Source organism: Charadrius vociferus, unplaced genomic scaffold (genome assembly GCF_000708025.1).
Source record: "Charadrius vociferus isolate BGI_N301 unplaced genomic scaffold, ASM70802v2 scaffold342, whole genome shotgun sequence".
Lineage (NCBI taxonomy): Eukaryota > Metazoa > Chordata > Aves > Charadriiformes > Charadriidae > Charadrius > Charadrius vociferus.
The window spans coordinates 267,047-280,087 of record NW_009647231.1 but is presented as its reverse complement, the minus strand read 5'-3'; the positions used below and the strand labels follow the sequence as shown (position 1 = coordinate 280,087).

General features: G+C 38.7%; 1 protein-coding gene across 1 annotated transcript in view; it reads right to left on the bottom strand.

Moving 5' to 3' along the window:
- The window catches only part of TINAG (tubulointerstitial nephritis antigen), a 50,037-nt gene extending 39,585 nt beyond the window's left edge, over positions 1-10,452 (bottom strand). Inside the window, exons 1-4 of the mRNA XM_009879828.1 lie at positions 9,988-10,452; positions 5,582-5,645; positions 4,454-4,543; positions 2,682-2,796 (exon numbers count right to left, since the gene is read on the bottom strand). Of these exons, the coding sequence (XP_009878130.1) occupies positions 2,682-2,796; positions 4,454-4,543; positions 5,582-5,645; positions 9,988-10,363 (645 nt within the window). The 5' untranslated portion in view covers positions 10,364-10,452. The remainder of the gene's footprint in view (positions 1-2,681; positions 2,797-4,453; positions 4,544-5,581; positions 5,646-9,987) is intronic.
- Between the last annotated feature and the right edge of the window lie 2,589 nt (positions 10,453-13,041).

Genomic DNA, 13,041 nt, shown 5'->3' with positions numbered 1-13,041 from the left:
ACTCGCTTGTTTTTTATCACTTAGGACTTCGCAAACGTATTGGTATGCTTCACAAAATATCAGTGACAGAAAAGAAGGCGAAGCAGGGGCAAGCGTCTCTGGTAAGATACTTATCTTAAAAAGTGCCTGGAGGTTAACTCTATGGCTACTGTTGGTTTGTCAATTGGAACAATCTGTCGATGCACCCCTGGTAAACTCAATCCATGCTATGAAATTGCTGGATTGTGCAGTGATGGTAGGCATGGAGCTGACTATGAGTGAAGAAAACCATAATTTTTTTAATGTTTTTGTAAAGTATTAAAATGTGGAAGATAGGGAATTTCCCAAGGCAGAATGAGGACACTAAAGAGATGATCTATTTGAAGACGTCCCTACTCGTTAGAGGTGGGGTTGGGCGAGATGACCTTTAAAAGTGCCTTCCAACCCAAACTATTCTATGATTCTATGAAGTTCTTTTAGAAAACTATAGAAGGGAACAGAATCGGAAAGACTTGGAGCTTCACAGGAAACTTCAGAGAAAAATATTTTTACATCAAGACTAGCTAAGACAGAAACCACTGGAGTAAGAGCAAGAAAGTTCTAATAATTCTGAAGAGAAGCCACATGTAGGAGACAGGCTCATGTACAATTCAGAGCAATTTTCTGCAAGATCAAAGAATTCTAAAGAACCTGAGAAAGTCATACAGAAATTATTTTATATTTTTAGCTTTCGTAAGTAGAGAGAAAGATTTCTTAGAATCCTGTGCAAAGCTTATTCTTTCAGCAACATGTAGGACTTCCTGAGGGCTAAATGCATGAATGTGCAAAGCTGGATTTCTGGAGAAGAATGCATTGGAGCTCCTCGGATCTCTGGCAGGGCCAAAGGTAGTTGGGTTGTGGCTCACAGATTTTGTAAAAAGATAGCAGATAGATAAAATATGCCTGAGAAATGTATGAGTGGAACAAAGGCCATAAGTAGTGCTGCAGTCAAAGAAGCTACAGGAAACTTAATAACAATGATTCAATAGGCTGGAGATAATGCAGGACCACTGAGTGACCCTCTACTCCAAACTGAATGGAAAAGAGGAAATTTTGTGAAGGATTTCTTGTAACCTTCCCTTTCTTGTTTTCCTAGGTGGGATTTGTCTCACCTAGCTAGGTATCTACTAATGTAGATGTCAAACTCTGAGCTAGATAAATGATATCCACTTTTTGCTCCTGCTATAAAAGCGATTTGTCTCACCTAGCTAGGTATCTACCAATGTAGATGTCAAATCACACTGTATTCCTCAAGGAAAAAGCCAACAGCAACGACAGTAAATCAACCCCAACTCTCCTGAGCCACAATACAGTTCACTGGCAATTTGTGGCAGATACCTACTAAATATTGCAGTAAACCCTTTTATGCCATTGTCTTATTTTGACTTGCCATCTTCAACCGAAATGGATCCTTCTTTGGCTGTGAAGAGTAGTCTAGTAAATCATACGAGGCAGCTTCTTGCTCTCACAAACCTCCATAGTGTAATTTTGAGCAAGCTGGCCAATCTGGGCAACAACACAACGCCTTGCCACACTGGTGCGGGGAGCTGACTGTGTGTGGGACAAAAAAAAACCAAAACAGTCTGCATCAAGCAAAAGGGTTAGGATTGTTAAAATTGTTGCAGAGGCCCATGGTGCTCCCCATCTTTCCCAAATTCCTTGTCCAGTGGTATCTCTGCACTGCTGTCCCCACAAGGCCTTCTGTGGTGTGGAAACCCTTCTGCCATACACATATACTACAAGCATCGGTGATTGACTTCAAATAGATGATCAAATGGCATCACTTGCCTGAACTATATAGATGCCAAAGGTAAAAAAATGTGATATTTAACGTCATTTGCAAACCTTGGATCTATCTACTTATTCTTGCAATTTTTCTAATTTCACTGTGGTAAGATAGGTTTTTTTCAGTCTATGATTTCCATAATTTTGGGTCTTCTAAGAGAGGAGCTAAGTAACTGATCCAAAGCATAGGAAAGTCTGCTCTAGATTCAATAACTATACATTTCTTCAAGTGCTTAACCTACCTACATAACATAAAGTGTATTTGCTTTACTGTAGAACTAATTTGAACTTCAATATACAATAGGAAATTTAATTTAGCTGCCATGAAAATGGCCATGGCCAAGAGGTTTAGAAAGCTGGTAGTAGAGAATCATCTCATTTTCACATGCTTCCCACCATTTTTCTTTCTATTTGGCCAAAACCCCAGCCTCCTACTGCATCTTTACATTGCTTTATCCTATGGGCCTTCAGAAATTCTTTCAAAGATTGCTGTTTAATCTCAGCTGTTAGCCTTAATGAACTATGCCCAGATTATTTTTTTTTTATGGTTACAGCTATGCCTGCAATGAATAGCACATGGAGAGGATAGTATGGAACCATTCTAAAGAAGCAAAGATTTCAAATACCAGTGATCTATGATGATAAGTTAACATTGGTGCACAGCTTCCCAATGGTTAGCATTTGCTTTTGCTCCTCCTTGTTTGATTTCCATCAATAGGACCACACACTCTTTGCCCTAGAGAACTATTCTGAGAACTTCATATTCAAAATGGAAACATTTAGTGTTAAATTCCTGAATCATAATCTCACAATTGTCCACTCTTATTTTTCATGTGATAAAGTTATTTAAAAAAATAACAATTGTCCATGATACTTACTGGAGCTTCTTTCATATTCAGCAAGGAATGAGATGGAGGTAGGGTGCCCAGGCGCTTTTTGAAACCTTCTTCCACTGTCATTCCCCAGAATTGACTGTAGTTGTCAGCTTTCCATCTTCCTCACAGACAGAAAACAAACAAACCCCAAGTTAGAGATACCACTCACGTTAATATCTTGCTCCTTTGTAAGAGTACCACTAACAATAACATCCAGAAATAAATCCTTTAAATTACATTTCAAAACCTTGTATTCAATATGCATGAGAAAAATATTTAGTATGTGCTCTTCCACTGCAAATGAGTGTAGGATGGAACAACACAGCAGTATTTGAAAAGTGGTGATTTGAGGTCAGCATCGTGTCAACCTGCAGGAGATGAGCATGCAATTCTTCAGAGAAGTACTGGAAAATAAGATGCTCAGTCATAACAATTACCATTGTATTACATTTATGTTAAAATTATGCTTCAGATCAGATGCCAAGAGAGAACTAACAGCTTCACATAGCAAGCCTTCAAGCTCTGGTACACCAGCAGTGAGATGCTTGAACTCAGCAAAAAGCCCAGCTGACACCTTCATGCCCGAGTTTTACATCAATAGCCAGATTGAGAGAAAGGGCTCCCCATGGCTCTTTAACTATTCACTCCCTACTCTCAGGTAGAGTAGATTCAGATTGTAGCATTAACCCTGCAAGCCATATGCATAACAGGGAAGAGAAGGGAAGAAAGAAGAAAGGAAAAAAAAAAAAAAAAAAAAAAAAAAAAAAACAAAAAACAACACCTTACAGACACACACATTTGGAACACACTGAAAATTATTATTACTAGAAAAGAGCTGAGACCACAGGGGAGACCCTTCTCTTTACCCCTTTCTTGCTTGCTTATGTATGAGAGGCAAGGAGATGTGATTCACACTGTCCAAATGAGAAGCTTTATTGCTCTTGATCTGTCTGTAGTCAGTGAAGAGTGCAAACACCTGCAGAAGTTGAGTCATACCTCAGGTGGGCTTATCCACCCTGTGGCAAACCTCACTGCTTACCACCCACAAGAGAGAGGCATAGGGCTCCAGGTGCCTAACTTAATTGTCTGTCCTAACTCAGCTGGTTTGAATGTCTCCACTGAAGTACAAAATGTTTCAGTATTAAGTCACAGCTTGAAATCTGGGCAGGCTTTGTTGGTGAATTTAACACCTCAGCTCCTAGGGAGGTCAGCCCCTGTATCTCCCAAGGCACAGCTCCAGTACTGGGGTGTCCCTAATCCCTCTGCGCTACTTGGGGGGAACAAGAACTGGTAGCAAGAAAAACACTGAACCCTACAGCATTTTGGTATTTTGTTCCCCATTTGGCCCATCCCCTCCTCTTCCAACACTGCATAGAGTCCTGTTAAGTGGAACAATGCTCTTAAGTGAGGAGAAAAAATTACTTTAAGTATCTATCCCAAGTAATAAATAAAGTGAAGAATAAGGGAAGACAATCTAAACAGTGTTTTGTGAGAAAAAAAAAAAAATTTACTAAATTTGGAGAATGCTTAGATAGATGTTTACAATGCCAACTCTTACCAGCCTGAGACTTTCGGTATCTTTCCATTTAAAACTCTATAATCTGCCAGAGATTTAGGAAAGTTTCACAGATGCAAGTTTAATGTCAAATTGTCAATTCCCCAATATAATTGGGGAAGAAAGGGGTGAGGGGGACTGTTTAACTTGTAATTTGCGCATACGTACAATGAACAACACAGTGGTTTACAACAAAACCTTAAAATAAAAGTGTTCTCACCCATAATCTCCAGAATTGATGTGCTGAATTAAGTCTTGGCGAACAAGGCACACTTCTTTTGAACACTTCCAGAGACTTTGGAAGCATTTGCTGAAAGGGTAAGAACATCACTGAGCAGAAAATGAATTGTCGAAGGAAAAATACGCACTTTAACAGCAGAAGGAAGATGGAGGGAAAAAAATGCATAAACAATGTAAACGTTACATAGTATTTATGAAAACACAATGCTACTTCTTGCTACTTCGCTACCTAATGAATCCTAGCTGGAACAAGGTGGGAAGGTTTACAGCTTGTGGGAAAGGTCAACTTGAAATATTTTGCTTCCATCTTTGTAAGACCAAACCAGGGAAAAAAGGCAATGTCCTGTAAATGAGATGATGTTTTGAGGAAGTTTCATTCTGGAAACCCAGAAAGGAGCTGTGTTGCAGTAGACACCTTGCTCCGAGGACCCTGGGCTAAAGTCAGGGCAGTGGGGTCTCCAGCCCTGTTTGGGTGTCACTGGAGCCCCCCGGGCTGCCCTGGCGCTGGAGGTGCAGGGCTGGTTTTTGGAGAGGCAAAGCACGGAGGTGGCTCAGGCAGCCAGCAGTCAGAGCTGGCAGCAGAGCTCCCCTGCCTGCGCTGCCTGCTCCTGTCCCAGGGCAGAGAAAGGGATGCTCAAACAGTTCATCCCTTTCCTACACAGACATACGTGTGTATATATATTCTTCCCTTATGAATTAATGTAAGGTCTTATCACTCATGCCAAAGAAACAGAGGAAGATGTTCTAAAATAAGCCCTTCAACTTTAATGGTATTTGCCTTCTCTGCATTCAGGTCAATGCCCAGGTCTTGGCTGAAACTATTTCAACTCAGGTCAGAGCCATCAGACTGACTGAGCAGGAACAGAATTAGGGCAGTGGGGAGGAGATTTTAATACTCTCATTTTCATATCTCAGTTAGAAAGCTCATTGACCTCTTGCCATTCTTCTAAGTTGGCTGTAATCTAGTTCTACAATACCTTAATACAGCACTACCCTTCCAGCCATTTTGATATGATTACATGTTAAATATAAGGATGCTCACTACCTTAATTCCTGTCTCATGACATATGCTAAATAAAATTCACTTTGCTGTTCTCTGAAACATTACCAGGAATTGCAGTTGTCTTTAATTATTGTTCCTTCTCCGTAATATAGGCCATCTTTATAACAACCTGTCAACATAACATATAGATGCGTGAAAAAAAAAATATTAATTTCAAAGTGAATTAACTCAAAACTCTTGCAACTATTAAATTAATTGGTTTTATGCAATATTCATAAATTATTTAGTTGAAAGTCAGCAACATCTATTTCCAGTTTCTTCCAAGTAATGAAAGCAGTTTGATGTATTTTAATTTTTTACCAAGTACATTATCATTCATAGTAAATAAAACCAGCAACAGATTCAAAACATGCACTGAAAAATTATCTTACATGTAAAGAAAAATAATTCTTCAAATAAAGTTATTTTCCAGTAATAAACTTAAAAATAATAAATTTCTAATAAAAATAATTTTATAATTGACAAAATATAAATGTTTTTCCAGTTATAGAATTTTAAAAGCTAATAACTATTCCAAACCTATTGTAATATATCTTTTTTTCCTCACCAGCTTAATTTCTCTTTGAAAAACAGACAGATTAATTATGTTTCAAGGCAAATGTATGTTTCATATACTCTCTAAAACCCTGTATAAACCTTAATTGAGCGATGGTTTTTCCAAACATGCCTCCTAGTTTGTTTTTTTTATAACACTTCTCTGAAAAAAGACTTTGTGTGTGTTTTAAGATCTTCCACATAAACTGTTTCTTCAGTGCACTTGATTGTCAAAGCTTCAGTAAAAGAAAGATCCGGAATGCCTGCGCAGGGCTTTGGATCAAGTCTGTAACAAACATTGTACATTTATCACATGGGTCTTTGTTTTCCATCCTATTCTCTCAGTTCCCCCACTGGTGAGCCTACAGGTAGAGATCATGTTCCTTCCCCCACTGAAAGGGTTTGGAGCCAGAACCCCCAAGTTCTCCTTCCTCCTCCGTTTTCAAGAAGCTTAACCCATATTTCATATTAATATAGTGTTGACTTGCATTTGCGTTATATCACGCTTTTTGCCCGCCACAAGTGTGAGGGAGGTCATCCCCCTCTCATGGCAAGGGCTGGAGTTTGTCTGCCCAGACATACACAAGTATGCCTCGGCTGCCTACACTTCCTTTATTGGCAGGAGAGAAATATGCCCTTCTAAGCCATAACTACTTTCATACCAAAGTGCAGAAGTAGACTAGACCTGACAAATTAATTATAAGTGCCTATCTTTCCCTGTTAATCATACAGCAGGCTACGTTAGCTAGCACAGACACAGGTGACACATATCCCACCTAAGCAGTTGGAGGCCCAAAGTGTCTGCTCTAATTCAGCTTCCGCTCAGTTCCAAGATATTTTTCAGAGAATACCCAAAGAAAATTATTTAAGTGTCACTGTTTGTCACAGTTTACCACAAAGTCAGCATCAGACAGTAGCTGGAAGGAGGCACCAAGCAACCTATTTCAAATATATTGAGGGAAAGAAGTATTGATGCAGTGTCTGAGCAACACAACGGAGCCTCACTGGAGCTCCACTGGCAGAGCCCGAGAAAAAAAATGGAAGCCTGGACAAGTACAGAAGCAGCTTTCTAATAATGTATGCTTAGGGAATTGGAGATTAAAATCATACAGTTTCTTTAGTCTAGCTAAATTAAGATTTAAAGGGCCAGGAGGGTTGCCTGAGGCATCAATGGCAGAGAGCAGAGATATCAAAAGACACTGTTTGCATGAGAACACAGTGAGATTGTCTGGCCGTGAATATATTAGGGTGCAATATTAATATATTAAGTGGGAAATTAATTATTTTGAAGATACAGCCTGATGACTTTATGAGTGGAATTATATGATGTGAAAATCATGATTGGAATGAAGAGTATTTGGTGACCGAGGACGTCCCTCCCAGTCCAGCCTTTCTACACCCTTACAGCTCTTAATTAATTTGCATCCTGTATTGATGTAAGTACTTCTCTCAGTGAGATGGCTCCAGGTTTACTCACTTGTAGGCTAGATCCTGACTGTGTAGTGTAAAAGCAATTAGCAAACTCTCTGGATGTCACTTTTATACCACTACCAGGTTGAGATCCTGTGCGTTGACTCTGACAGGGCTTGTTGTACCATAAGAGTAATTAAAACAAAAAGATAGAATAAATAATAAATACAGTCAATAAATAAAACTCTAAGAGTTCTTCTAATAAAAAAATTTAAAATAACAATAATGAAAAAATCCAGAACTTCTATTCGGTACCCGAGGCGGGAATATGCACAGTTTCTTTTGAAACAACACAGGAAAGCCATCAAAACATACTGAATACTGGGTTCACAATGGCAAAGTCAAAGCAGTTCCACATAGTTAAATCCAGAGCGACCCTCAGCACAGTGCACACCCATGGAAGAAGTCACAGCGTAGCTTGCTGCTGCCGAGCACCAAGGCAGGGAATAAATGGGGATCCAGAAATAAAGTACCGAGCAGTTTTATTGCTGCTCATTCCGGACCACGTAAAGCACTTCAGTATATCAGTTTATTTAAAGAAATATGACTCGGGAAGCACTGAGAGCAAAACCACAGGCGACCAAAAGATCAAAATCTTCCAGGTGAAAAGTACTTTGGTGTATGTGGTCTTCTAGTGCTCAAATGATTCTTAGCCAAAGGCAGAAGTCTAGTCTCAGTTAATAAAAGTCAGCTAATATGCTTATGTCATTTCTAAAAATACTTCATAGTTTGCTTAATCTTCAGGCATTCAGTCCCTTATGTTTCTCCATTTTTTCCTTCCAATTAGATTCTCTCATCGCTGTTCCTCAGATATTCCAGTTCTAGAAGGTTCCTTTAGAGTTTTGTTGTTGGGTTTGTTTTGTTTTCCTGCAGTATTTTGGCTGTTTTATTATTCTCCTTCTACCCTTTAAATTACTTACATAACAAATATCCAATAAACAGATTTAAAAAAAAGCTGCAGACTTTCCATCAGGGAAGCACTTTAAGGATCAGAAAAACAGGATCGACTTTTGAGATGAGATACGAAAAAAAGATACAAGCTCAACTATAGGATAAAAAAAGGTGCTTGAATAGAGTAAATTAATTGCCACCTCTGGCAGGTATGCACGGTCCAGGAGTTACTAATCAGTGAACACACATGCAAAAAATTAGATTAAGAAAGACAGTAAAATTATTACCCCTCACCTATTCCCTTGTCTAAACCTTCTGTTACGTTTTTACAGACTAGAGGTAGACCTACGGCAGGACCCACATGGCCAACTGCTGCAGGTTTTGCAGTGATTTGTTTCCATGAAGCAGTTTGCCAAACTAGACCCAGAGGCTGTCAGCTCGGGAGCAGAAACGCTGCTAAATGTTTATGTAGAGCTTACAACAACAATCCCCTGATCTGTTGGAAAAGATACACACCAACACCAAACAAATGTCTTTATTTACATAAATCATAGAACATTCCTTTAGACGATTAGAAACACTTTGGAAAATCAAATTTGTTTTACAGCATTTCTGTCACTCCCACTTATCAGATTTTGGCTGCCTGCCTGGCTTAGGAGCACAGCCTCCTGAAGAGCTTGTGGTCTGAGTGCTGGAACTCAAGCAGCAGGGTTATTGCAAAGCAACGGTTAATTTTATAAAGTCATGGTAGTATTTTTGTTGATTTTAAGCTTTTGAAAGTGTGGTACAGTCTCCACGTTTTCAGCCAGATTTGGTCTTCCAATAGTAAGAAGCTACGTAGTCTTAAAATCCACAATTCTAAACTTTTCTCACCAGCAGAGATTTGCTCTATGCCGGAACCAAGGGAGGAGCAGCTGTTTGTAGATAATTTTTTTGCAGTCTCTATTTCTAAAAAAAATAGACTGAGTTTAGAGTAGTCCTGGAGGAACTTCCACTACAAAATAACCAGGAAGAAACTAAAATATACCAGAAATCCTTGGTTTTACCACATTCCTTCACCTACTCCTGCACCTGAGCTGTCGCAGGAAAAATAGTGTCCCACGGGAAAGCTGTGCTGAATCAAAACCATTGCAGAATACCTCAGAGCAGTATCAGTCACGATAACCCTCAGTTTTCTTGATGATTTATTTGTACTGATGGATACAAATATTTAGAGCTTGCGGTTCATCTCATGTCAATCTGTGAAGCTCTATTGAAATTGTTGAGATTACACTTATTTTGACCCAAGGAGGTTATCTCTGAGAAGTTTCAGGTAAAACAGAGGTTCTGTCCAACAGAAATATGATCTAACCAATATTAAAAATATGTCCCTAGAGACAAAGAAATTACAGCAAGCATAATTCTTACTCCAATTTCATACTCAGTGTCTTTGTTCACTATGCCTTTAGTCACATTTTTAGGATGTATACTCTCTAAAGATTAATCAGGAATTTTACTTCCACATACATTTTTATTGTGATGCACTATCGCCAACAGATGATTTTCTCTATACCTACCTGATGTTGGAGGTGGCCAAGGCTCATCTGACCTGGTGGGCTCAACGGGGTGATCACAGACATCCCAGTAGTCAGCACAACAGTCTACAGGGCCAGGAGAACCTGAGGCACAGAACTGGTCGCAGTAACATATAGCTGCTCTGGAGACAACATTAAAGCTGCAGTTATCATCTCTTCCTGTGCAACACCCTCGTACCCTGCAGGACCTTCCCTGATACAGGGAGAGACTCCTTTTTAGCCTGTTCCACTTTGCAGAACTGCCGCCTTCAACAGAGTCAAGTCCTCGGGGGAAATTTCTTCTAGAGTCCAGCTGCTTTGCCGTCCAAACTTCACTTGCAATGCAATAAAAGAGCAATATCTGACTTTTGAGCCACATTCTTCCACCTCTTTCAGCCTTTTTTGAGGCTCTCTGTGCTTCAGTTTATCAGTAAATGTTCATTTACTGTAGATGTAATACCTTCAGTTAGTATTCAGAAAGAAATCTGAACAGAAAGCCGCAGACTACAGTTTTCTAGGAAGCCTCTCTATGTGTTAATTATTAGTCAAACATGTTGTAAACTGATTTATTTGCCCAAGCTACAGAGATACTGGAAACAGTTCAACTATGTATTCATCATTATGAAATGCTGGCTGCATTCTTTTGCAAGTGAGAAAGTTTATAGTAAAGGTTTCAGAATATACATGGTCTAATATTTTAGTTCTATACTTTTAACTTCTAAAATCAAAACAATGTGAGGAATGAGTACATGGTGTCAAAGGAAGCTCTCTTTCTTTCAGGTTTCTTTTACCTGTAACTAATTAATGTTCTCCATACGATTGGAAACTATGGAACAGATTGCATTTCATGTACATTTTTCTTTCTGATATGCAGGGCTATATCACTGCAGTAAACATCCTGCATCCCCCACTTCAATCTTGTTCCCAGTGGCTTAGATTAGCTTTATGTGCTTCATTTTGCACCATTTTACTGTGGGCAAATTGAGAAAACATCAGGTGATATTCAGTATAAACTATTAGCCAAAGACGTTTTTTAAGGTTTGCATTTTTTTAGTTGAAATGAATTTGGCAATCATTGTAAATAGTGTAATAAATACCCACTGATGAGTGCTCATTCCTTTTTAGAAGGAAATGTCTATATTAATAAAACCACAAAGAAAACTGGAGCAGATACCAAAAGACAAGTCTAACAGCCTTTACTACTTGATACATGATCTCCAGTTTTTTGAACAGCAGACCTAAAGAAATATGTATGGTACTGTTGTCAAAATGTAAAAGATTCAGAAAAAATCATCAAGGAACTTTGAAGTTCCTAGCAGAGATAACACGTAAGGCCAAATAGCAAAAAATAACATAGATTCAAATCTGAACTGTTAGAAGACAATTTGTCTCCAAAGCTGAATGAGCAGAAGTAAAAACCAATCATCCATCTCTGTTTTGTGGTAAACGAGAGGAACCTGGAGAAGTTGATGGTAGACTGTTTTTTAGGGAATGAAGGGGATCTTTCCCTTTGCAACTTCAGCTGGGCTGTTCAGTGCTGCAAGAAGTCATAGGATTAAAGGGCAGCTACTTTTGAAAGCACAGCTGGCAGCACAGCTGGTTTGGATGCATTGCCATAAATGGCAGAGACATTAAGAGGGAATGTGGGAATGTGCGCATGTGTGTGTATGTTTATATATACCTGAGCTTGTAATCCAAATGTCTTTAATGCAATTTCTTGCCTCCCACACTGTCCCCACCACAGCTAAAGAACTGGGGAAGAGAGAAAATTGCATCAGACCACACAATTTTTATTTTGCTCCGTTGCAGGAATTCTTCAGTGTGGAAGTTAATAGAAAGGACAGGGCCAGCAACATGTCATCACTGTACATCACATAATAGGGTATAAATCTTAGCCTTCAAAGTTGCTCTGTGTTTTCTTTATTAAGTTTTGTTTACGAGACAAAAGTCTGGACAATGTTAAGTCTGTCACCGACTGCTATAATACATCAAGTATACATGAGGAAAATGAGAAAAGACATGTTCATAGAACTCAAGTGAAGTGCTCACTAGAAACGATAATGCAGTTCTTTTCCTTATGCAGCTCCATCAGTTCCAAGAGAATGACTCCTGATTTGCACGGGCATTAGCAAAATGCAAATCTTTTTTGTTATTGCAGATCTTTGGAAATATTTTTACAAAGATATCCCCTTGCTCTGGAAACATAAGAAGGAAAAAAACCCCATCATATGTGATAAATGTTATCAGCCAGTCAGATTAAGTGAACAGGCATATCTATGTTTTAAGTTACAGACCTCTGGTTTCATTTGGGTTTATTTGGTGGGGTTTTTTTAAATTTTCAGCTTTAAAGACTTGCTGATAATAAACCAGAGGCAAGGGATTTACTTGGAAATGACATGAGCTAGTTTACACAGGAATGAGATTTCCTTTAAAGGAGCATGAAAATATAACTTGTGCTTCTGAACAGCTTTGTTTTGTGACACAAGAAACTGTGCTGAAACTTAATAAAATCTATTTTTCCCAATTGTTGGCATGTGTTCAAACCTTAAAAAACACTCCATGAATCTATTCTATTGTGGTTCAGTAAATTATTTTATTTCAGTAGTTTCCTTTGTAAGCAAAAGTAGTTCTGTGTTCACTGTATGAAAGCATGCGTTGACTTACCTGTAACTATTTAGAAACTGTTAAACGTGGTCCTGTTTCTCTTTTGAAGATTAATCTATTCCAAGCATAGCAGCTCTGCTAAGCTTTTGAGTTAGGGTCCTAGTCCCAGTTCTAGTTGGCCCAGTTAAGTACAAAAATATCTGACTTGTACCTGTTTCAGCACTACTTGATGTCTACCCTTGAGCTTCAAAAAACACCACATATTTGTCAGGAGTTCAAATATTAGTATCACTGAACACTTGGTGGAGTAACAAATGAAAAACAGTTTAAAATGTTCAAGAATCAATTTAAAGCTAGAGCAGGATTATTCCACAGCCTTTCTTTCAAAAGCCTCCCTGGTTTGTCTGAATGAGCCATCAAAAAAATCTCATTTCTAATCACCTTCAGACTATT